At 45.6% G+C, this 25,062-nt stretch overlaps 1 protein-coding gene across 2 annotated transcripts; it reads left to right on the top strand.

Annotated features, from left to right (window-relative positions):
• Positions 1-3,873: 3,873 nt before the first annotated feature.
• Positions 3,874-24,386, top strand: LOC118085300 (interferon-induced GTP-binding protein Mx2-like). Of its 2 annotated transcripts, XM_035115817.3 has the most exons (14): positions 3,874-4,007; positions 6,761-7,064; positions 10,403-10,595; positions 11,129-11,266; positions 11,567-11,721; positions 12,018-12,156; positions 13,193-13,391; positions 13,589-13,667; positions 14,456-14,578; positions 16,778-16,919; positions 18,562-18,720; positions 19,118-19,194; positions 21,964-22,182; positions 22,733-24,386. In XM_035115817.3, exons 2-14 carry the CDS (start codon positions 6,792-6,794, stop codon positions 22,961-22,963), a joined length of 2,127 nt encoding a protein of 708 aa, XP_034971708.3. In that variant the 5' UTR covers positions 3,874-4,007; positions 6,761-6,791; the 3' UTR covers positions 22,964-24,386. The 2 variants fall into 2 exon arrangements, with proteins under 2 accessions (XP_034971708.3, XP_088523999.1); XM_088667873.1 differs by lacking the exons at positions 3,874-4,007; positions 6,761-7,064 and adding an exon at positions 8,474-8,568.
• The last annotated feature ends 676 nt before the right edge of the window (positions 24,387-25,062 follow it).

The raw sequence follows: 25,062 nt of genomic DNA, 5'->3' as shown, positions 1-25,062 counted from the left end.
GCTCCTTCAGGTATACTGGACCGAGGCCATTTAGGGCTTTAAAGGTCAGCACCAACACTTTGAATTGTGCTCGGAAACGTACTGGGAGCCAATGTAGATCTTTCAAGACTGGTGTTATGTGGTCTCGGCGGCCGCTCCCAGTCACCAGTCTAGCTGACGCATTCTGGATTAGTTGTAGTTTCCGAGTCACCTTCAAAGGTAGCCCCATGTAGAGCGCATTGCCGTAGTCCAAGCGGGAGATAACTAGAGCATGCACCACTCTGGCGAGACAGTCTGGAGGCAGGTAGGGTCTCAGCCTGCATACCAGATGGAGCTGATATATAGCTGCCCTGGACACAGAATTGACCTGCGCCTCCATGGACAGCTGTGAGTCCAAAATGACTTTCAGAAGCAGTTACCCCATTCAGAACCAGGGAATCCTCCACACCTGCCCGCCTCCTGTCCCCCACAAACAGTACTTCTGCCTTGTCAGGATTCAACCTCAATCTATTAGCCGCCATCCATCCTCCAAACACCTCCAGGCACTCACACAGGACCTTCACTGCCTTCACTGGTTCTGATTTGAAAGAGAGGTAGAGCTGGGTATCATCCGCATACTGATGAACACCCAGCCCAAACCCCCTGATGATCTCTCCCAGCGGCTGCATGTAGATGTTAAAAAGCATGGGGGAGAGGACAAAACGCTGAGGCACCCCACAAGTGAGAGCCCAGGGGTCTGAACACTCATCCCCCACCACCACTTTCTGAACACGGCCCAGGAGGAAGGAGTGGAACCACTGTATGACAGTGCCCCAAACTCCCAACCCCTCTAGACGGTCCAGAAGGATGTTATGGTCGATGGTGTCAAAAGCCGCTGAGAGATCCAGCAGGACTAGGAAACAGCTCTCACCTTTGTCTCTAGCCCGCCGGAGATCATCCACCAGTGCAACCAGGGCCGTTTCAGTCCCATGATGAGGCCTGAATCCTGACTGGAAGGGATCCCAATGGTCTGCTTCTCCCAGGCGTGCCTGGAGTTGTTCAGCAACCACTCGCTCAATCACCTTGCCCAGGAATGGAGGCGCAGGTTAATTCTGTGTCCAGGGCAGCTGTTTATCAGCTTCATCTCGCCAGAGTGGTGCATGCTCTAGTTATCTCTCGCTCGGACTACTGCAATGTGCTCTATGTGGGGCTACCTTTGAAGGTGACCGGAAACTACAATTAATCCAGAATGCGGCAGCTAGACTGGTGACTGGGAGCAGCCGCCGAGACCACATAACACCGGTCTTGAAAGACCTGCAATGGCTCCCAGTATGTTTCCGAGCACAATTCAAAGTGTCGGTGCTGACCTTTAAAGCCCTAAACAGCCTTGGTCCAGTATACCTGAAGGAGCGTCTCCACCTCCATTGTTCTGCCCAGACACTGAGGTCCAGTGCCGAGGGCCTTCTGACACTTCCCTCGCTGTGAGAAGTCAAGTTACAGGGAACCAGGCAGAGGGCCTTCTGGGGAATGCCCTCCCACCAGATGTCAAAAAGAAAAACAACTACCAGACTTTTAGAGGACATCTGAAGGCAGCCCTGTTTAGGGAAGCTTTTAATCTTTAATAAATTAGTGCATTTTAATATTTCTGTTGGAAGCCACCCAGAGTGGCTGGGGAAACCCAGCCAGATGGGCGGGGTATAAATAATAAATTTTATTATCATTATTATCATTATTATGTTCAATTGCTGAGGCAGAGGACGTTGCCACCGCCAAAGACAAGGCGTTGGTGGCGTGAGTGGTGGCGGGGTGGGTGTCCTTTCAGGAAAGGGGGGGCTTTGGGAGAGGATGGGTCCGCCCCCCCCCAAGGTCTGAGGGACAGTGGCTCGCCCCCCTTCTGAAAAACTTTGCTGACTCCTGGCATAGACATTGCACTAGAAGAGTTCTGAAGAACATTAAATCTTATTCATTGGTTTGTTGCTAGATTGGCTAGTCCTGAATACATAGCTCACAACTGGCTCTATTTACTCTCCTGCAAAACCAATCAGGGATTAGCTTGGAGCTACCGGTATTGCATTCTCCAGATATTTTATTAGCTGGTTCTAATAAAGCTATTATACAACTTAGTTTTGTACTGAGTTTTCATCTCTCAACTGAACCAGCACAGGCTGCTTGCTACCTGTTTTCTGAGCTTGTCTTTGGCTAAGTAAAAAACCAGCTTTGTCTGTTCTGCTAGGGAGTGGCTGTGGTCAATCAGAGACAACAGGGTTCACACAGAAAACAGATAGCTTGTGGTCTGCCAGTTTGCCTTCCCACCCCCTAAAATGGCCAAAAATACCCCTCACCTTGCCTTGAGAAAACTGCAGGCTGCATTGTTTTAAATGTTGCTGGCTATTAGATATTAGAGTTAATAGTTTCAGTTGGGTTTAATTTAGCCTTTGCTTGGCTCCATGTCTGAAATGGAATGATTTATGTACATTAAGACTCCTCAGAACTGTTTTAAAAGTATAATAATTCAAAAACAACATTCAAGGACAGTGTACTGGTGGTTAACAGTAGAAAGTGGGGCAAAGACAGAATGGAACAACAGAGTTCAGGAAACAGTCAAAAGGATGGCTACCTTTGTGGGGGTGAGAAAGTAGTATATGAAGTTGCGTGTGTAAGAGAGAGAGACAGGGATGTCGCAGGGGTGAGTAAAATCTACTTCCTTAAATCAGTGGAGATCTGATTTAGCAAGCTTGATGTTAGCTTAGTGACTTTTTTAATAGTGACTTACCATTGAAACTCTTTAATTGGAAGGCCTGTAAATATTTTAAGATGTGAAAAAGCCATAAGATCCAGGGCAGCACACAGATACGACATTTAAAAACAAAAACAAAGTAAAAATGTTTTAAAACAAAACAATCCAAGAATAATTACAATTAAAAACACCTGAAAGCAGTTAACAGTTATAAAAATGGTCTTCCATCCAATGATATTGGGGTTGCCAGGCACAGTATTCTCCAGCCACCAAATGCCTGGGTGAAGAGGAATGCTTTCAACTTCCTCCTGAAAGTTAATATTAACAACAGAGACAAACATAACATACTAGCAGGTGGGTTCAACCCAGTCAGCCAGCACAACCCCAGCCATACCTACTCAAGCAAGTCCTATTGAATTCAGTGGGACTTATTCCCAGCTGTGTGGTGTTAGGATTGCAATCTTAAGGAAACTGAACTTCAGTACCATTGGAATCAAAGGGAAATATTGTCATGTCTTAAATCCCATGGATTTCAGTGGGAATGAAGTGCAATGAAGTTGGGCCTGCAACCAACCCCATGGGTCGAACCCCTCCCCCCTTGCATCTATATAACTTATTTATTTGTTTATTTATTAAAATGTGGATTTGTTAAATATGAACTATATCATGCTTCGAGTGCATCCTATCACCATTTAGCTGGCTATCCTCGGCTGCCACTGCTCTTATAGTCAGCCCTACTCGGGTGGGGTGAGGAAGCATCTCTGCAGTGTTTCTGGATTTTTCTTCCATCTGATGCTCTTCCAGCTCAAGCGCGCAAGATATTTCCTGATCCAGAACCTACTGCAGTTGGGCGGGCCCAACTTTCATCATGCACCCCAAACCTACAAAGAAGGCGGGAGGGGGTATAAGCAGGTAAAGATGCAGGGATCGGGCCTAAGCCCCTTTTCCGGCATCGGGCCCCAAGGTGCCTTCTGGGAAGCCTGCCAGCAGGATCCGACCACTTAACTGCCCCTTCCCGCTTTTGTTTCTGCCCAGATTTTACTTTTCAGTTTCATTTCCCCAGATTTCGTCCCAGATTTTACTTTTCAGTTTCATTTCCCCAGATTTCGTCCCAGATTTTACTTTTCAGTTTCATTTCCCCAGATTTCGTCCCGGGGAAGAGGCGGGGCGAGGGATAAAGCCAAATTGCCGGTCGGAGAAGACGGACTCGGAGTCGCTTCGGTTTCGGTTACTTGGGTGGGGAGCTTGGACGCAACAGCCAGAGATCCGGCGGCGGGACAGATCGCCACCCCAATATCTCCGTTCCGTAAAGGTAACTTTTCCCCTCGATCCTTTCCGCTCTTTGCTGTTAACCGAGTTATATGCAAAAAAGCTTCCAGGAGAGATTTCGTATTATGCCAGTCCCAAACCAGCCCGTGGGAAGAGGGCGGGCGACGCTGGCTGCGACCCCACCTCCCCTTCCTTCCCTCCTGGAAGAGCCATAAGACCTCGCTCGGTCCTTGGAGGCGCTGCAGCCATTAAGTTTGGATGGGACGAATAAAGGCTTCGTGGGGAGGGAAAGGCCATGTTCTCGGGCCCCTGGCTTGGGGTCTGGTCGCCGCAGAGCGGGGGGCGGAAGGGCGGCGTTGATTGGCCCCGTTGCGCTCGGCGTTCGCGCCCCAGCCGGCGCTTCCCAAGCGGAAGACGCAGCAGGTGGAAAACCTAACGCTGCTAACTGAGCTTCAGCCAGAAGCCCTGTTGGATACGGGGGTGGGAGGGTTACTCTCTTGGAAGTGAAGTTGGGATTAAGAAAGGGGGCATGGGATTTTGGTTAGGGGGTGCAGAACCTCAGATTCGTATTGCTTTTTATTGATGGGGGGAACCCTTGGCTGCGCCCATGGAAGGGGGCTCAGTTTCCCTCAGGAAGGCACGCGGAGCTCCACAAAGCCTGGGTGACGCAGTCGGCTTGTCGTTCTTTCGTGGTCATGTAGTACAAGCCCAGAAGTGATGCTCCGCTCAGGGCTAGTCAGGCTGCCCGGTTCAGAGAGGCGAAGACTGCTGGCGCCGCTTGTGGCAGAAGCGAGTAGCGCTCAGGGGGACCCCGCCTTCTTCTGGCTGAAGCCCTTTTTTCACCTGATATGAACGCTCATTGTAGTTTGGGGCGTTGGCTGGGTCTTGTTTGGAGCTGTGCTAAAAGGTTCCAGGCAGATGCAGAGCTTGATTCCCCCTTGGTGTGGGGAAGACGTGAGGATGGTGTGGGAGAATGCTCCGGAATAGATCATTATCATTCCTGCTGTTGTTGTTACCATTACTATTATTTGTTGGGTTTATATACCACCCCTTCATCAAAAGATCTCAGGCTGATTCACTTTCATGTGGCCTCCAGGCTTTTAAAGGTTCTCTAACCATGTTTTAAAAGTAATAATTTGAGTAATCCTCCTCACAGTTGTGTATAGGACCACAAACTAAATATAAAGCAGGAGATTTGCGATCAGGACCTCCTATGTTTGTTTGCCCCCGCAGCTGCTGTAATGAAAACAAATCAGATTAAAAACTGCAGCTTTGGGAAGGGGGTAAGTCTTTCCCACAGTTCTCTCAGTTAAAATCCCCCCTCTAGCAGAGTTGCCATGTTTATCCCTGTAAGGCAGACTCAGCAGCAGTGTATGTAAAAGTAGGAGAAAGTGGCCGGGGGGGAGGGGTATTAAAGCCCCTCCACCAGTGTCATGATCTTGATCTGATTCCCCTCTCCCCCTACACACATGACTGGTTTTCTAGCTAAACATTTGTTTTCTAAAATGTGGGAGAACTTCCTTAGTGTAAGAATGGTACAAGAAAACCTGGGAACATTGCCATTTTATCAGATTCGGCTTACTGTAAATGGAAGCATGCATTACAGACAACAGATAAATGGGATAAAAATCGATTTTTATACAATGTCCAGGAACAACAAAATATATTATACTATTCAGCTGCTTATCTTATGTTACTACAGTTACATCATATGTGTAATGATGTAATCATGCTGTGTTGTTGTTTTCCCAACTTTGAATTAAATGTTGTAGAAATCAGACCATAAGGTAATCATTTGAAACACATGCCAGGACATCTTTTATTTTTCTGCTATGCATGTCAGGAGAATCAGCTTGCACCTTTGTGCCATTGACGTTATGAACATGATACAAAGTGCAAAATATTTACACAGTAGTTGACAAAAAACAGGTGCATGTGTTTATTCCTCAAAAATACTGGAAAATTACAAAAGTTGGAAGAGGATTTTGGCAAGTTACTAAAATAGGGTTGCCTTTTAAATATCAGCTTGTCTAGCAGCTTTCTTTGCGTTACATGGCAGTCTTTTTGCACAACTCTGTTCTTGTGGTTAGAGCAGAATATGAATCAGACACCTCCTGTACCCGTGTCCTTTGTTTCACACACAGTCAGCTGTCAATTATCTAGAAGTCTAGGCCTCATTGATTTCTCTAACTTTTTTTTAAGTATGGGAGAACATCACCACTTAGCACTGAGCAAACTCTTGAGGGAACTGTGTAGGAAACTGAATGAAAATGATGTATTGTATTGAGAAATGACAACAGGGTAGAAGGTAGGAACCTGCCACCTAGTGGACAAAGACTGAATTATTGACATTGCCCTTAAAAACTTACACAAAAGTAGGACAATACAGTGGTACCTCGGGTTACAGACGCTTCAGGTTACATACCCCACTAACCCAGAAATAGTACCTCGGGTTAAGAACTTTGCTTCAGGATGAGAACAGAAATTGCATGGCGACGGCATGAAGGCAGTGGGAGGCCCCATTAGCTAAAGTGGTACCTCAGGTTAAGAACAGTTTCAGGTTAAGAATGGATCTCCAGAACGAATTAAGTTCTTAACCCGAGGTACCACTGTATTTAAATTCAAGTTAAGTTGAGAATAGTGGAGACAAATCATTCTAGTGTATCTTCTGCTTCCTGCTCTCCACAAATGTGTGCATGCCCCATTTTCACCCACCCACATCCACAGTTCCAATCCAGCCCCCATCACTGCTTTGAGCTTTTCTTATTCTTAGCAAAATGTCTAATATCATTTCAGGAAACAATAAAGAAAAGTCCCAGAGAACTAAATGCCCTTTTCCCGGCGTGATACTCCATCTGACCGGCGCGCTCGGAAAATTCGGAACAGACACTCTTCAGATGAGGAGATGGATAACCCAAGGAGAATGCAACAAAATGGGACTATAGGCACCATCCCATCACTGTTGCCAGAAGAAGCTAGACCTATACCACACTTTGCTGCAACAAATGTATTTTTTCCATCAAACAAGGAAGGCTTCGGGTTCAGTCCCATAAAAAAAGAGGATGTGAATCAACTGGGAGAAAAAAACCAACCTAATAAAGTAAGTCTTTTGAGTTAATATGCACCTTGTTAGCACTGAAATCCTGCATTTTAGAGCCAACCTTTTAGTCAAGGTTGTGCATTCTTGACACTAAACAAATCTAGGATTGTATGCCTCAGACATCTAGATTACTGGCCAAGAAAATCTGAAATATTTGGAAAAAAAATTCCTTCAGTAGCACCTTAAAGACCAACTAAGTTTTTATTTTGGTATGAGCTTTCTCTGAAAGCTCTACTGAAGGAATTTTTTTTATTTTACTGAAGGAATTTTTTTTATTTTACTTCGATCCAGACCAACACGGCTACCTACCTGTAACCTGAAATATTTGGGTCTGCATAATTACTCTTATTTTCTGAAATTTATCCTGCTGCTTCTCCCTTAAGCCCTGCTTGTAACTACAGTCATACATTGGAAGCCCAAACACCTTACAAGTCAAACATTTTGGCTCCCAAATACCGCAAACCTGGAAGTGAGTGTTCTGGTTTGCGATCATTCTTTTGGAACCTGATCATCTGGTGTGGCCTCCGATTAGCTGCAACAGGAGTTTCTTTGGTTTCAGAATGTTTTGGAAGTCGAATGGACTTCTGGAACAGATTCCGTTCGACTTCCAAAGTACTCAGCCAGCCCTCTGGCTTTGGAGAGTTGATAACAGGTATTGCCCACACACTTTCAAGAGTATAGGCTCCTAGCCATAAGAGCCTGTGTGAGGGTTCAGGGAGCAGATGTTGGAACAGGACCCATTACAAGACAAGTAGGGGAAGGAAGGATGGATGGAGAGGGGAAACCACAAGGGAGGCCACTGTCTGCCTCTCTAGACAGCCAGATGTCTTGAGTGAGAGGGAATCTTTCTCATGGAAAGTAACCTGCCTGGTGTGTTGTCCCTTTCTAGAAGGAGACTGGTTATGAATCAACTACGTTAGTGACGTTTGAGAATGATAAGGAACACAAATGCTGCACATGGTCCTGTTGGAATAAACTTGTAAATGAAACTTATTTGCTTTCTTACTTGTAGAAGAAACTTGTAAATGGCCTTGAACAAGTTGCTAGGCCTGGGGTCGGCAACCCGCGGCTCCTTTACAGCTTTGCTGTGGCTCCGGGGGCGCTGCACTGGCCAGCCTGGCCGGTGCGCGCCCGCCGCCCGGTGCCCTGTCCGCCTCGCGCTCCGGCTTTTCTTGAGCGCGAGGCTAACTGCCGTTCTAAGTGAGAAAGTGTGAGCCAGGCAGCTCTCTGCCCCTGCCTGGCTCACGCAGCCTCTTTAACCCTATCGGGGCTTCCCACTCGCCGGCTCCGAAATGGTGGACTTGCCGAGGCTGGAAGAGTTGGGTGGCGGAGGCACGGATAGCCCAGCCCTGATGGGGTTAAAGAGACACGCTTGCTGGGAAAGAGAAAGGCAGGCGCGGCTGCGAGAAAGGGCAGCTTTTGAGGAGCCGCTGAAATGGTGTTGTTGCTGCTGCTGCTGCCGCCTCTCCTGCTCGGGAGGTGGAGGTGGGGACGAGCGGGAGAGGTGTGTAAGGGGTGGGGGCTCGTCTCTTTCCTAGGGGGGAAAGAGGGGTAGGAGGGTGGTCGAGTGCTCTTGGTTCGCTTTATTTATGAGTTCTGTGTAGCAGAGGGGAGCTGGCACTGGAATTTTGTGAATCGGTTAAAATCTCAATTTTATATTAATTGTTAAAGTAAAGCCTCCTTGCTGGCTGCTTTTCGTTGATCAGTCCATTGTAACATCAGCGGGTTTGGAATGCACACCTATTGTGTTATCTGATCTCTCCCAATTGAGAGTGTCAATTGAAAGTGTAAACACATAGCACCTTTGAAGTCCAGAGCTGAGAAAGGGGTTTCCTCAGTCTTAGAATCCCATCTCATTCATAAAATGTATAAGGTCCTTTTTCCTGCCCCCTTTTGATGACACAACGGAGGAAATAACAATTAAATGTTGGGGTGTTTTGACCTTTTGTTTGAATGATAAAAAAGTGGTTTCCTTTAACAAGATCTACCATTTGAAGTGTATTCCACAGGATGCAAGGCTGTTTTCCAATCCAAACCTGATAGTGACTTTTCTCTTTTATTTTCTCTTTCCACCCCTTTCCCCATGCTTCTCTCTCTTTCCCCACACTCCTCCTCCCCCCAAATTCCTTTGAAAGTAATGGAAAGTGGATTAATCTGTTCCAGACGGTCCGTGGAGTACTTAAACTGAAGCGTTCATAAACTGAAGCGAATTTTCCCATTGAAAGTAATGGAAAGTGGATTAATCTGTTCCAGACGGGTCTGCGGAGTACTCAACCTGAAGTGTACTTAACCCGAAACATGGGTGTAATTGGTTCTGGAAGTCTGTTCATAAACTGAAGCGTTCATAAACTGAAGCGAACTTTCCCATTAAAAGTAATGGAAAGTGAATTAATCCGTTCCAGATGGGTCCGCGGCGTTCATAAACCGAAAATTCATAAACCGAGGTGTTCATAAACCGAGGTTCCACTGTATAGTCATACCTCTGAAGTTGAAAGGAATCCGTTCTGGAAGTCCATTCGACTTCCAAAATGTTCAGAAACCAAAGTGTGGCAGAAAGTTCCTGCAGCCAATCAGAAGCTGCAGAAACCCTGTCGGACATTTTACTTCCAAAATAGTTTGCAAACCGGAACACTCACTTCCAAGTTTGTGGCTTTCGGGAGCCAAAACATCCAAGAACTAAGCTGTTCAAAAACCAATGTATGTGAATGACTCAGCATTAGGTCTCTGGCCAAATGGCTAAAAAGAGAGAAAGATGTTGCTTTATTTGCTTTGTTTATTAATGGCCAGTGAAAAGTTTTGTAAATAACAGAGACTCTGAGAAACAGAACCAAATTATGTTTATTCCTGTAATGGGAATTTCACTAAGTGATACCTGGAATGCTGCTGATGCTATAAAGAAGTAAAAGATGCAGAAAAACTTTTCTGTAAAAAGGAACTCCCTGCAGAAAGAAATGAAAACCCAAGAGTAAGATGCAAAAACAAGTGCATAGCTTGGTCTAGAACCAATGCTACTTTTTGTGGGTGTTCAGTCAGTGATCTTTTGATCCAAGCTGCTCCTATGAGTGTCACTCAGTGTTTGATATACAATTCTTAGCTTTACATCTGACCCATGGGCGGTTCTTTTGTTTCTTCATCATGATTTGTTCAAATGAAACAAGCCCCCACTTTAGACATAACTTCAGAGGTTGTGTTTTGTGGTCCCATTTGCGCTAAGGGAGGAACAAAGCAGGAGTTTTCTCCCTATTCAAAGCAAACCATTAACCACAGCTCAGGTGATGTGTGAATAGAGCCACATACGTACTAAAATGGAAGTGAACTGTGTATGTATTTTTAACCAGAAACCAGAAAACACCTTATTCAACCAATACGAAGAGAAGATCCGCCCTTGTATTGACCTCATTGATTCTCTGAGAGCCCTTGGAGTGGAGAAGGACTTGGCATTGCCAGCAATTGCAGTGATTGGCGATCAGAGCTCAGGAAAAAGCTCAGTTCTGGAAGCTCTTTCTGGAGTCGCTCTTCCAAGAGGCAGTGGTGAGAATTCCCCCTGGCATGTCCTTCTGGGAACCTTTGAGGATGTGCAAGTTCAGAGATTTTTTAACTTTGGTGTTCCTACTTTGTGAGAGGCATCTTTATTTTCTGAAGTTACCTTCTCTTTGGTGTCTTTGCCTGCGTTATTTTAACATCTTGGTGGGTTCGGATACACTTCAAATAAAGCAATGTTACCAGTTAGAAGTCTGTCATTTCTTAGAAACTAAAATTGATTTTAAAAAAGCTTGGTGTAATATTATCAGGGGGGAAATGGCACTGTTCACCTATAAGGTTAAGCGGAAAACATTTTTTAAGATAACCTATCTTTAGCTGCCTACATCTGCAGTATTGCTCAAATTATTTATGGAGGTCCATTTTTAGGAGCTGATTTTACTCTAGAACTAGGTGTCATTTCATCATAATCCATGGGATTCTGCCCGTTTTTAGCAATCTTTAGGAAGTTTCTGTGAATCTTTTAATTCACTTCGGATGTTTCTGTGAATACTTTTAATGAATTGGGTTCTCTTCATGAACAGGTATTGTCACCAGATGTCCCTTAGAACTCAGGCTAAAAAAGCTGCTGCCTGGTGAAAAATGGCATGGGAAAATCAGTTACCTGGAAAAAAATATGGAACTTGCAAATCCTTCAATGGTAGAAATAGAAATAAGAAAAGGTGAGTGTTGTGGTTTCCATTGTAGTCAATCTAACATCCACAATTTCTTTCTTTTTCTTTTTAAAATCTTTTAACGGTTCCGTTAACTATATTAACTATATAATATATTAAGCTATATTAACCTTTCCAGTCTCATAACTTCACTAATTATAAGATACTGATTTTCTAAAGAGTTTTCCTTCCTGCCAAGTTTGGCACTTGTGTTGTATAACAAATGGTAGCCAGAAGATGCTGCCAGTCCTATGAAATGAGTATCTGAAATGTTGATGTTAAACTTTTTTCTTGCTTTCTTCATTCCAGCTCAGAACATAATAGCTGGTGATGGATTGGGCATTAGTGATAAACTAATTAGCCTTGAAATTAGATCTCCAGAAGTTCCAGACTTGACTCTGATTGATCTACCAGGGATTGCAAGAGTGGCTGTAGGTAATCAGCCAGTAAATATTGGAGATCAGGTAAAACGCCAAGTTATCTTGCCCAAGAGAGCTTTCTCCATAAGTGTACTGCATTCTTTACTAGGTTTCTGCTGCTTTCCTGCTGCCTATTGCAAGCTCCCAGTCCTGGTGCTTTCTGCCTACCCTCCTGAACTGGCAGCCCTAGTCCTCTTTCAGCCTTGCATCTTGCCCAGTATAAGATCCTGCCTTGACTCCTGTATTGGCTTCAGCTTGGCCCTAGGCAACTTTCTATCAACCAGTGAAATAACTATACAGCAGCTCTAGCAGCAGTTCTTTGTGTCTTCATTGTATTGCAGATCAAAAAGTTGATTAAAAATTTTATTGATAAACAAGAGACAATAAATTTAGTGGTGATTCCAAGTAATGTTGATATTGCCACAACAGAGGCACTGAAAATGGCCCAGGAGGTGGATCCAAATGGAGAGAGAACACTAGGTAAGGAGGCAAAAGAATTCCCCTTACCTTTGATAATCTTGCACTGTTGAAACAAGAACATGCTTTTCAGATCCCAAAATGTCAGTATTTGAAGGCTGTTGTTGCTTTAAATGGTTCATGGTCACTATTTGTTTAGTCCCTTAAATAGTCTTTATCTCAATAACCCACATGAAAACTTGGAAGGCTTTATATTTCACTTGAGTTTCCTCTCTTCCTCATCATGAAGACAAGCCAGTATGTTTCCGAGCACAATTCAAAGTGTTGGTGCTGACCTTTAAAGCCCTAAACGGCCTCGGTCTAGTATACCTGAAGGAGCATCTCCACCCCCATTGTTCTGCCCGGACCCTGAGATTCAGCGCCGAGGGCCTTGTGGCGGTTCCCTCATTACGAGAAGCCAAGTTGCAGGGAAATAGGCAGAGGGCCTTCTTGGTAGTGGCGCCCACCCTGTGGAACGCCCTCCCATCAGATGTCAAAGAAAAAAACAGCTACCAGATTCTAGAAGACATCTGAAGGCAGGCCTGTTTAGGGAGGCTTTTAATGTTTAAAGGATTATTGTATTTTATTTTTCTGTTGGAAGCTGCCCAGAGTGGCTGGGGAAACCCAGCCAGATGGGCGGGGTATAAATAAATTATTATTATTATTTATTAAAGGTCCCTAATTCTAAAGAGACTTTTGCTGGACTGGCAGGTGGACTTTATTCAGCACTGGCAATGGGACAACATACTTCATCGCACCTGAAAGTTAGCTTGGGGAATTCAGGAGAAGTGGTGGTTCTCCCTGACACCTGCTTCCTGATGCAGCTGTCTCTTCATAATGTTTCAGTTGGCCCTGGTTCAAAGACATAATATTTTGCGTAATTCTACTGCAAGAAAGTATAACTTTTTGTCCTGCATGATGGTTTTTGAGCCCTTGATTTTGCCAATGCAGACAAGATGATTTCTCTGCAAGTGAGAACTTGTATTCAATTATGTGTCGTCTTTGCCATTTTGTATTATGTTGGGGTTTTTCCTAATGTCTTTCCGCATTTCATCCCAAGGGATCATGACAAAACCTGACCTGATGGACAGAGGAACTGAGGGGACAGTTGTGAACATAGTGAGAAACCAAGTCATTCCCTTGAAAAAGGGATATATGATTGTGAAATGTCGTGGGCAGCAAGATATCCATTCCAACATGACCTTGGCCTCTGCAATCAAGGAAGAGAGAGCATTTTTCGAGAAACACAAATGCTTTAGGTACTCATAGACTGGAGAGCGATTTTTAAAAATATAATAGTATAATTACAGTTACTTAAATATTTATCAACCACACTTTTCACAGGAAGCAAAGTAAGATTGTGTAAAACGTAATGCAACACTAATAACATTGGTGAGTTTAACTGCAGTTGTTAGCACCAGATTTTCTAGTAAACATTTTCTTTGTTCCCATACAGTATCCTTCTACAGGAAAAAAAAGCCACAGTCCCCTTACTAGCCGAGAAACTGACAAGTGAGCTTGTGGAACACATTTCCGTAAGTTAGCAAAATGACACTTTAAAAACAAGAACAATGAAACATCAACCCCAAAGTTTCTTTACTCATTACAAGTCCCCCCCTCCCCAGCACTATATACAGTGGAACCTCTACTTACGTATTTAATCCGTTCCGAATGCACATTCGTAAGTAGAAACATTTGTAAGTCGAAATGATGTTTCCCATAGGAATGCATTAGAAACGGATTAATTCGTTCTGGGGCCTTCAAAAAAGGCACTTTAAAGACAAGCAGGAGGCCTGCGAGGGACAGCGAGCGCGGGGCAGCAGGAGGCTGGCTGAGCCCTATGGCAGGTGGCGCCGGCCTGTGGTGGTGGTCGAATCCCCCGAGGCGCAGAAGGCCGGCCTTGCAGCGGCAGCACCGGGCACGGGACAGTGAGGGCCCGATCCCCCGAGGCTGGCCCTTGCAGCAGCAGCGGAGGCGGCGGGGAGAGTGCGATCGCGCGTGCCGCAGCAGCAGCCGATCACGGCCCCAATCCCCCAAGGCCACTCCTTGCAGCGGTGGAGGGGAGAGCGCGATCACGGCCCCGATCCCCGCCCTTGCAGTGGCGGCGGGGAGAGCGCGATCGTGCGCTCAGCAGCGGCGGCGGCTGATTGCGCGAGGCCGGCAGAAGGCCGGCAGAGCAGCTGCGGTGGTGAACGCGGGGCAGCGTAAGTCGAAGAAATTCGTAAGCGCTTGGTCATTTGCCCCCTTCGTAAGTAGAAAAATTCGTATGTAGAGTCGTTCGTAAGTCGAGGTACCACTGTACATCTTTCTTTTATCTTTTTAGAAATCTTTGCCTGCTTTAGAAGAGCAAATAAGCTTTCAGCTCCAAAAAACAAATGCTGAAATGCAGAGATATGGCAAAGGCACGCCAGGATCCGATGGTGAGAGGCAGTATTTTTTAAGAGATGTAAGTACACTGATGAGGACTCGCGCTAAACTTTCCTAGTTTTAATCGTGTTATGCAGACAACACCTGTCAATGTAAGAGTATGTGAGCCTTGGAGGCATCCAGAACCAGTAGCCAATGTAAGATAACCTTAGTCATGAACCTGTCTTTGCTGTAAATCGAAGATGCTTTTTGTCATTTGAGTTTCTGACCTACCTCACTCTGTGTACAGCCCATTTAGCTACTTTTCTGTTCTGCCTACTGGAAAGTTATGTAATGAGTTCATAAGGGGGAGAAAGCTTAGTATAGTTATGTACCAACAAGAACTGAACATAGTTTGTAGCTCTATTCCATGGGTCTGCAAACGATGGCCTGCGGGCCGAATCAAGCCCAACTGCCTTCTAGATCCGGCCCGCGGACGGTCCGGGAATTGCCGCATGGCTCACCAGCACGTGCATTCTTTCCTTCTCCCTCCCTCTCCCTTACACAGTGGGGCTTTTCTCATCAGGGACAGAGCAATCTTGTCCCATGCCGGGCGCCATCAACAGCGGGAGTTGGCTCGCCCACCTCAGCAGGGCAGTGCTGTGAAGGGGGCATGTGGTGCTGACTGCCGGCTGCTGCTGCGTTTTCCTCCTCCTCCCTCTTCCTCAGTCCGCCCTTCCTTCCTTTTCCGCGCCCCTTTTCCATGCCACTTCCTTTGTCGCCACCTGCCTGCCTCCCTCCCATGGCATTCAGGTGAATTGTTGCGGTGGCTATGGCCACTGCTTGCAGGCTGGCGGGCGACTCTGTCTTCTTTGCGGGTGAGCGAAAATTGTTCATTTCCCCCCAATATATATAGTCAAGCCCCCCACAAGGTCTGAGGGACAGTGAACCGGCCCTCTGCTTAAAAAGTTTGCTGACCCGTGCTCTATTCCCACTTACCTGGGAGGAAGCCTGATTGAACTCAGTGGTACTTCCTTCATAATGGATACACATTTGCATTCTTACATACTCTTACATATTCTCAATTATTTTCTGGGATCAATACTTCCAGTGACTACATTCAACTAATCTTAGGCCTCCTTCAGATAACCTGTTTATTAAATAGTCCTGATATGCTTGTGCAAAGCTTACACGGAGGTTAGATAATGTCCAGTCTTCATTGAGCATTCATTCATATTTGTTGGTTGTTTATCCCACACTTTTGGGGCCTGACAATCTGTAGTCAACTAAGACATATGCATTCTTTCTTACATGAGCCATTCAGTTCCAAAATGATTGCATTTCTCATAGCTTTATTGTCACAGGGTGCACGTTGCGACTACTCTAGAGTAACGACGCTGCACGTTCTGGCCTTTTCATGCTTTTATTATGTGCAGTCTATTTACAGTGATAGAGCTATACAGGATACACCCGTCTAGTCCGAACCCGGAACCCTGGAATGGCGCGCTCCGCGTTTTCTTCCAGCATAAGAGTCTGGGCACGCCAAATTGCCTTCCGTGTTTTCTCCTGCGTAATTCCGGAACCGGAGGGGAAAGGGGCCTCCTTTCCCTGTTTTCCTTCTCCCCCTTTCCCCCCTCGCTCTCTTCCTCTCCCACGTGCAGCAGGGGCTCTCCTATGCTGCCAGAGCCCCGTCTCCTCCTTCCTCTTTCCTCACTTGACTCTTTCCCCTCCCCGCTGGAACTACTGCTGGTGGAGGAGCTGCTCCTCAGGATGGGAGGGGGCTCTCTGTACGTTTTGCTCCTTACATTTATGGAGGCAAGTTCTGGAACAAATTTTGGATACTTTTTCAAAAAATTGGATGAATGTGTGCTTGTCTGCTTGGACAGGTTGCCAGGCAATTTGCTTGATCATTTTAACATGGACTTGTTGTCTGAGTTGAATTGAGGTATGCAACATATTTATTTATTTATTTATTTCATAAAATTTATATACTGCTTGATTGTAGGGGGGAAACTCAAATTGGTTTACAAAAAGATAACAAAATAAAATTATTGCTAAAAATATTACACCATAATGAAAAACATTCAGAATGTTAAAGCCACAATAGAATAGACTAAAATAAATTAAAACTAATAAGAGCAGGACTTTCTTAATATTGCTAACATTGCAACAAAAATAACCACTCATTTTCATTGCTGAAAAAATACTTTGTTCAGATTTGGGGGGGGAAAACGCTAATCAAATTGTCTTTATAATCAACAAACCTAACTGCATTTCTTTAAATTGTTTGTTTTCACAGAAAATCCGGTGGTTTAATGCAGATGTTGGAAGCACAGTACAAGGAGAAGAAAGACTGTCTGGAAATGAAGCCAGACTGTTTACCAAAGTTCGTAAAGAATTTCAGAAATGGGGCGAAAAAGTTGCTAGCAGTGGCTTAAAAAGTAAGTACAGAATAGTCTGTGTCTAGAACAGCTCCTGTTTTGATAGCATCACATGTCCCTTCTAAACTGAGTCTCCAGGATTAGAAATGTCTACCTTAAAATAAAAAGGTGTGTGCATTAAAAAAAAAAGCTGTACAAAGAACTTTGTTTTCAGGTAAGTTGTTAAGTCCAGCTTATTCTTGTCTGGAGATTTTATCAACCTTAAATAGAAGGGGCGATGGAGCTACATACATGATTAGGTTTTAGCAGGACACATCCTAAGCTTTTTAAGTTATCAAGCACCTGGGGAAAGCAGTGGAGGGTCTTTGGTTGCTTTTAAACCAACTGCAAGGCTCCTACCGGTAGCTCCATTAGAAACACTTAGAATAGGAAGAAACCTAAACCTGTAATGGAAAATGATGGTGTAAATCAGGGGTGGCCAACTCCCAAGAGACTGTGATCTACTTTCAGAATTAAAATCTGGCAGTGATCTACCCCCGTTTTTTAGGGGTTCTGCTCAAAGTTGTTGAGCTTTTTTTTAGGGAGGAGAGGGGGTGGGTGATATGCAGCCTGCACGGATGGAAGACTGGGGCGTGGGGTGAGGGAGGGAGATGCTGCCTGCACAGATGGAAGACGGGTGTGGGGTGAGGTGGGGGAAATGCTGCCTGCACAGATGGAAAACTGGGGTGTGGGGTAAGGGGGGGGGGAGATGCTGCCTGCACAGATGGAAGACTGGGGTGTGGGGTGAGGGGGGGAGATGCTGCCTGCAGGGATGGAAGTCTGGGGAGTGGGGTGAGGGAGGGATGCTCGGCTTTGACTGAGGACGGAGAAGAGCAACCACCACGTTTTCCATGGCTGCTCTTCACCCACATACACCCACACACCCCCTTCTTTCTTGGTTAAATAAAGGCAACAGCAACCGAGCCCAATGGCAGGGGAAAGTTTGAACAAGGGCAGAAAAAAGTTTGATCAAGTTGCAAAGAGCGGCAATAAACTCCCCCCCCCCCCTTTTGCAAACTGTCTCCATGTTTGCATGGGTGTGGGTTGGTCATAAAAGATCGGGTGGGTGTTTCCCCCTCCCCCTCTTTCTTTTCACTCTTTAAGTTCCTAAATAAAGGAGAGACACCATCTCTCTTTCTGACATTTGCATCCACAATCTTTTAAGAAAATAAAGGGGGCAAAAGAGGGTGGTGGGGCAGGGGAGAGAGAGACAAACCTTCCCCCTGCTGCTTCTTAGCAATGATTAAGATCGCAGTTTCCTAAGAGACGTCACACATTTTCCTAGGTTCGGACGCACGCGGGGCTCCTTCCTGTACTCGTGTGCGTTTCCTCCTATAATCCATTTAGCCCCAGGCTAAATTTTGGGAAAGGGAGGGGCCACTGGATGCAAAAGCTCTGCTCTTTGTTCCACGGAGCAGCATAAAATGCAGGAAGGAGATGGGGGCGGGGCCAGGTGCTCCTAGGAGCCAACGATCGACTGCAAGCCTCCTGGGGATCTACCGGTCGACCGCGGTCGACGTGTTGGCCAGCCCTGGTGTAAATTAAACAAACCTAACCCTATCCCGATTTCAACGATTTCCCAGGGTGATTTACTGAGTTTTTTGTAAATCCGTGACAGGTTTTGGTGTTGTTGTTTTTTTTAAAAAAAATGTTCTTACTGCAGTTCAAGAATCCCTATTCCATGAGGAGTGGAAATTTGAAAATCAGTATCGTGGCAGAGAGCTTTCTGGATTTATCAATTACAAGACGTTTGAGATTGAGATAAGGGATCATATCACCAGGCTAGAAGAGCCAGCTGTTGACATTCTAACTAGAGTTACAGGCAAGTCCATTTATTAAATTCAGATTTCTGGCTACTGGGACAGTGTACATTGTTTTAAATCATTTTAAATGTTGCAGTTTTACCCGCCATAGGACTTTAGGCTGAAAGGTGGGTAATAAGGAAGATTGATTATACATAACAAAAAAAATATGAAAGGGGTTTTCAAATACTATGTATATATAATAAAAGCACATGCAATGTAAGTGATTTTGCTTGAGCTGTGAAACCTCCAACATTTATATTTTTTTATAAAAGGGCTGTAGGAAAAATGAATGCAATTGTTAATGCTTTGGGTGTGTGCAACATTTTTACCAAAATGCATGTGGGAAAGCAAGAAAAAAAATTTCTACACAGATTCTGATCATTTGGTGTATTCTCTTCCCCCCTCTCCTTTCAGAAATAGTGCGTCAAGGTTTTATGGAGATTGCTAAAAGCCATTTTGAAGATTTTCATTATCTTCATGTGGAAGCCAAGGTAAGAACAACATGGTATGATGCAGATCAAAACTCTCTTGGATGTGTGGAGCAGCTGCCTTTCCTGAGCTTCCCCCATTCATAATCTAACGTGTTTCCCCTTTTTTAAGACACCGTCTTATAACTTTTTTTCCTCAAAAAAACGCAAGGTGTCTTATTTTCAGGGGATGTCTTAATTTTCTATTAGGTTTTTATTACGGTTTTTATTATGGACCCACCCTGGGGAGCAACTTCTTTTAAAAAGAGACAAGGGAAAAAGTGCAAAGGCAGCGGCGAGGGAGGCGCTTTGTGCATGCTCAGAAACCACCCCATCCCGAGCTATAAACCCACCCCGGCTTTCCAATACGCCTTTTCCCCGGCACTGGACTGGCGGGGGGATGGGAAGGGGGTGTCTCTCTGTGCATGCTCAGAGGCAGCCTCGTCCCTGGCACTGCTATGGGAGGGGAGGGCACTCAACCATGACCCAGATCCCGGCCACGACGAGGCGCCGTGCGTTGGCAGCAGACTGAGCCAGAGCCCCTGGCGCAGGCCAGCGTTGAGCCCACTACCGGCCCCACTGAGTGCAGCCACTGTCCCATCGCCCAGCCCGCCTGCCTGCCGCTTCCCTGCCCACAAAAATCTGGCAGCGGGCCATGCAGTCCACGATGCTCCGGCGGGGCGGAAGGGGCCAGCAGCGCTCCCGCCGCCGTTCGTGCCCCGCCACCGCGGAAGGGCCCATGGGCTTCCTGCCGCTGCTCTGCCTTGGGCCATGCGGCCCACAACGTTCCGGCGGCACGGAAGGGGCCAGCAGGGCTTCCGCCGCTGCCCGTCACCCTGGCAGGGCCAGCGGGAGTCCCGTCGCCGCTATGCCTCAGGCCATGTGGCCCACAACATTCCGGTGGTGCAGAAGGGCCAGCGGGCCTCCGGCCGCCGTTCTGCCTTGCCGCTCTGGCTGGGCACTTCGCCCGGTGCTGCTGGACGTTCCGAGCGCTCGGTGCTGCGGAGCACTCCACTTTGCAGCTGCCTGTTCTGGTGGCGGGGTGGCAGGCCTCCTCGGCCGGGCCAGGAAGAGGCCAGGCCGCTGGCTGGGCGCTCCGCACGGCGCTGATGTGCGCTCCGAGCGCTCGGCGCTGCGGAGCTCTCCACTCTGCAGCCGCCTGTTCCGGCAGGTGGCTTGCCGCTGCAGCAGCCAGTTCCAGGCCCCGCTGGCTGGCTGGGGCACTCGGCGGTCTCACTGTACACGGTATGAGAGGTATGTCTTATTTGGGTGTGTGTGTGTGTGTGTGTGTGTATATATAGCAACTCCTAAAAAATGCTGCCATGGCTTACTTTATGGCTACGTATTAAAAAGGGGGAAACATGGTAAACATGATAATCTAAAAGGAGTGTCCCTGCCTGAAACCATCCTACCATCTGCTGTTAGCCAGCCATGATTACATGTAAAGATGGGCTAAACTATGGTTTCATTTCGGGGGAAATTGTGAATTCTTGGAATTTGCCCCTTTTCTAAAGAAAAAGCAGCTGTGCGGCCCACACCTGAAACATGCTCACTGGGACTTGTCACCAGTTTTCTGCTGAAAATCATCCCCCTCCTTAGCAGTAAACAGTATGGAGGATAGAGTGCATCCCTCACCCAGTGGAAAAGCACATTCTGGGTTGCTCGCTCAATGTGGCTTATTTTTCATCAAAATAAACATGAGCAGATTTTAAAAAGTTATGATAATGTAACATTCAGTTGGCCCTAGGTACTGTCATGGTAGGACAATCCCCATTTGTTTTGTTTCTGCTATTTGTTGCGGTTGGTTTCTCTCTTTTTTTGGATCATGTCTAGAGGTATTGACTTGTATTCTGGCATCATGCTAAACTACAGATCAGTGTGACATGAATGCTCCTCACTACCTCCTCCTTTTGAGCAGCTGGGAGGATGAGTTCATAATATTTCACTTTTCAGCCATTCCCTGTGCTCATAACTTGCTTTACCCATTATTGATACCAGCTAGTGCCCAGTAATGCTTTGTTGGATATGGGCCCTAATTTCTGTGTAATTTGATATCCGCTTCTTGTGATCTGTTGAACCATTGTCCAGCTGTTAGAATAAGTCTGCTATTTTCCTGACTTGTTAATTTCATCTCATTTATCTCACTCTGTCTTGGATCGTGCCATCTTCTGTGCCTCTTGGCTTGTGGCACTCCCTTTTATTCAACTCACTGGACAGGTTGGGATGGGACCAGCAATTCATGATCAGGAGAGATATATTGCTTGCTGCTGTAATGAATAAAGTTGTGCCCTAATTATTATCCACACACTGGTCTAGTCTGTGTCACTCCTTTGGTGCTTGGTGTGTGTCAAAGTTGTGCATATACCACGTTTGCATTTGTTCTTCTGCATCGTTTTCCTTTTAATCTAGCTCTTCTGTTTGTAGAAACTGGATGGGCAGTGCTGGAAAAATTTCACAAGCTGGAGGAGGGGTGGAAGTTTAGTTTTCCACAAGCAGCTAGCAAAAGCAAGAGAACTTGTATGCAATGAAGCAGAGAGTCCCCCTGAAATGGTCAAATGTTAGGCACATAGAAGCTTCCATTTGTTGTAGTCTTTTACACTGGAGGCAAGCTTGCAGAATAAGTGGATTTAGGGAGCTTGAGTGAAATGTGTGGTAAAGGAAGGCAATTTGAGATTAAAGGTCATGGGGAGTACATGTGGGAGTGTTATGTCCAGTATCTCTGTATGGAATAGCCAGGTGTGATTCCTTCTAGGCTACATCACTGGGAATGTCTGTTATTTTTGCCTATCACAGAATAGAATTGAAAGTATTAGAAAGAAACAAGCAAAGGAAGCTGAAGCTGCAGTCAAGATCCATTTTGCAATGGAGCAGACCTTATACTGTCAGGACAATCTCTACCAGTGGTACTTAAAAGCTGTAAAGGAAGCTGCAAAGGAGAAAAAAACCACAGAGACAGCTAAAGAAGGCACTGCAATCGCTGAAACAGCTTTTCATTTGGAGGCATACTTCAAGGTGAGTTACATGGCGTTCCTGAACCTATTTACTCAGAAGTAAGTCCTGTTGAATTTGATGGGGCTTACTCCCAGGTTTGCAGCCTCGGTCACTGATATCATTTGTACCAGTTTGACTGATTATAATTAATAAGAATATTGCATAGTAAATCAGATTGAACTGAGAGTTCATGATCACATTCATTCCAAGATACTCCTGGTTTATTGTGAGCCTCATTTATAAATACATTAAGTCAAAGCCTCCCACAAGGTGTGGGGACCACATGACATCTTCAGTGCTGTGAGGTTACAATGCTAGCCTTCCTTGCCTGGCCCCCATGAGGCTCAGATGCCATTATGGCCACCCAATGTTTTATCTCCAGCAGTGAGTATATTTTGCTCAGTCGCAATTTTTCTCCCCTGCCATTATTCCACACTTATTCCCCCCTCAAGCAAGACAGTGCTGGGTGACTGCCGAAGCCTATCATTCTCTACCACTGCTCATTCAGAAACAGAATTACCCATACGTGGAAGTTAGTAATTGCAGTGCATGCATCTTTTTTTCATTTCAGAGTGCAGCCAATCGTCTCTCTTCCCAAATTCCCCTCATTATCCAGTACTTCATCCTCAAGGAATACGGAGATAAGCTGCAGAATGAAATGCTCCAGCTCCTGCAGGAAAAGGAGAAGTTGAGCCTTCTGATCCAGGAGCGCACAGATGCTGCTGAACAGAGGCAGTTCTTGTCTGACCGCATTGATCGTCTGGCTCAAGCTCGGGACCACTTAGCAAGATTCCTTGGCTAAAAACGTGTGCTGCTGCTGCTTCCGGAAGGCTAGTGCTCTAGGCAGCTATTTGGTAGATTACATCTCTGTTATTAAAAGGTGTGGTTCATCACCAGCAATTCGTGAAGCACCTGCTTACTCGCAAAGAACCCTTCGTGCCCTGCTGTGTCTTACGCATTAAACTTCTCAAGGACAAACTGCCTCACAGCCACTTTGACTTAGATGCCATCAGTTTGAATTGTTCAGGATAATGGAAGGGGGGGGAGCAATATACGTAGTATTTTTTTGGTTTTCAAAAAGGAGTGTGGGTACTCAAAAATTGATAAAATTGGCAGCACAAAAGGGTTGTAATGGGCAGCAAAAAAACAGTGCTGTGTGGCTGAGTACTGTCACCCAAAAAGTTTTTATGCTTGTAAGCTCCATCAGAGGCAGATTTAGATCAGCTCAACCAGTTCCCCATGCAGGGGCCAAGGGACACCTTCCCAAAGCCAGTAAGCGCTGGGGAGGTGGCAGGAGACTGACAAGAGCTGTGGAGTCCTCCCTGCCTCCTTCCCAGAACCCCACCTCTCTTACCCAACTTTGGGAAGGGGGAGCAGTCATATTTTGACCTATTTTTACAAGATTGCCATGCTCTTCATGCAAAGAATAGCTGTGGCAAGCAGGCAATAGAGGTTGTGCCTAATTAATGTGCCTAATTGTTGCCATTGTGCCTCATTAGAAAGTCACATTTCTCTGTGTCTCTTACTTGCTCTGCTTTAGTGCTGATGTTTGCTATTTTAGCTGTGTTTGCAGTTTGCAATTTGGTAGAAGGAATGTTCTGGGCATCATAGTCACAAGACAAGGTAAGATGCTCATACAACAGGATGTCAGGATGTTCTAGTTGGACGGTCGCCAGCAGGATGTCTGATAAGAAAGGGTATTTTTGCTTTATTAACACATACCACAGCACCTTTATATGTGCTTTATATGGATATATAACAGAAATGCTAAGCGTTTGCAAGAAAAAGGAGAAGTAATCTTATAAGGCAGAGGGCCTTCTCGGTGGTGGCTCCCACCCTGTGGAACGCCCTCCCATCAGATGTCAAAGAGAAAAACAGCTACCAGATTTTTAGAAGACACCTGAAGGCAGCCCTGTTTAGGGAGGCTTTTAATGTTTAATAGATTATTTCATTTTTCTGTTGGAAGCCGCCCAGAGTGGCTGGGGAAACCCAGCCAGATGGGTGGGGTATTAATAATAATAATATTAATATTATTATTAGGACAAAGGAAGGGTTGTGTCCAAGCTTATTGGCTTAATTTTGCTTCAGTATATGAATATGTAATGCCTAATGCTGCCTGGAAAGGGTGTATAAATCCAGAGTACTGATGCTCCATGCTCAGCCTTTTGAAATTATTCCACTGTGCCTATTGCCGTCAGCAATAAACTTACTTTCTGTTTTTCCAACGATTGTGTCTGTGATCCTTGAGAAGCCTTCCTGCCATAGGCCTCGGGCCTGAGCCTACATAGCGACTACTTATCACATATCTGCTCCTGTGTGTTGGAGATGGGTGCATTAATTTCTGAGTAGGGGATATCATGCAGTTTTATTGAAATCTGTTATTGTGGCCAAAGTACTTTAATGGGATGCAGCCTTGAAGCTGCTTGTTCATCTGCTAATTATGTGTCCTTTTTTGCTTTTTTGTTTAGGTGCAGGTGTTTTTTCTAAATTTGCCTTGGGGCCAAAAAATATGGGACAGGGAAGATTACTTCGGATGCACTAAGTTGCTGTGGCTTCTGCATGGAAAGTACTGGAAGTGGGTGATGCTTGTGGGTTGCAGTTTATTCTCCATGCAAAGCCAGGTAGGATTTTGGGTGACATCGAACTCTTGCACACACCATTTGGTCAGCTCCATCACCTAAATCAGAAGACGACTAATGATCCTTTGACCCACTCTTGCCTTTCTGGCAGCGGGCACACACTTTTATTTTACCAGTGCTTCTTAAATGATACTGGAATCTGGTGTTCATGTGTAGGGCAGTAGTGTCTCCAGTTGGTTCTATTTTTTTTATTAACGTACAATAAAAGGGGGGGTAAACTACATTTTATGCTTGTTGTCTGGTTCTATCATAATGCTCAAAC

Source organism: Zootoca vivipara, chromosome 4 (assembly GCF_965207765.1).
Source record: "Zootoca vivipara chromosome 4, rZooViv2.hap1.1, whole genome shotgun sequence".
NCBI lineage: Eukaryota > Metazoa > Chordata > Lepidosauria > Squamata > Lacertidae > Zootoca > Zootoca vivipara.
Note: the sequence above shows the minus strand (reverse complement) of the source record. Positions and strands in the feature narration are given on the sequence as shown.

What these genes read in the sequence shown, in the direction of transcription:
- LOC118085300 (XM_035115817.3), top strand. Translation starts at nt 6,792, where the DNA reads ATGCCCTTTTCCCGGCGTGATACTCCATCTGACCGGCGCGCTCGGAAA. An exon ending in CAGTAAATATTGGAGATCAG is followed by an intron (nt 11,722 to 12,017) that starts GTAAAACGCCAA and finishes ATTGTATTGCAG; the next exon opens with ATCAAAAAGTTGATTAAAAA. An exon ending in AGCTTGTGGAACACATTTCC is followed by an intron (nt 13,668 to 14,455) that starts GTAAGTTAGCAA and finishes TTATCTTTTTAG; the next exon opens with AAATCTTTGCCTGCTTTAGA.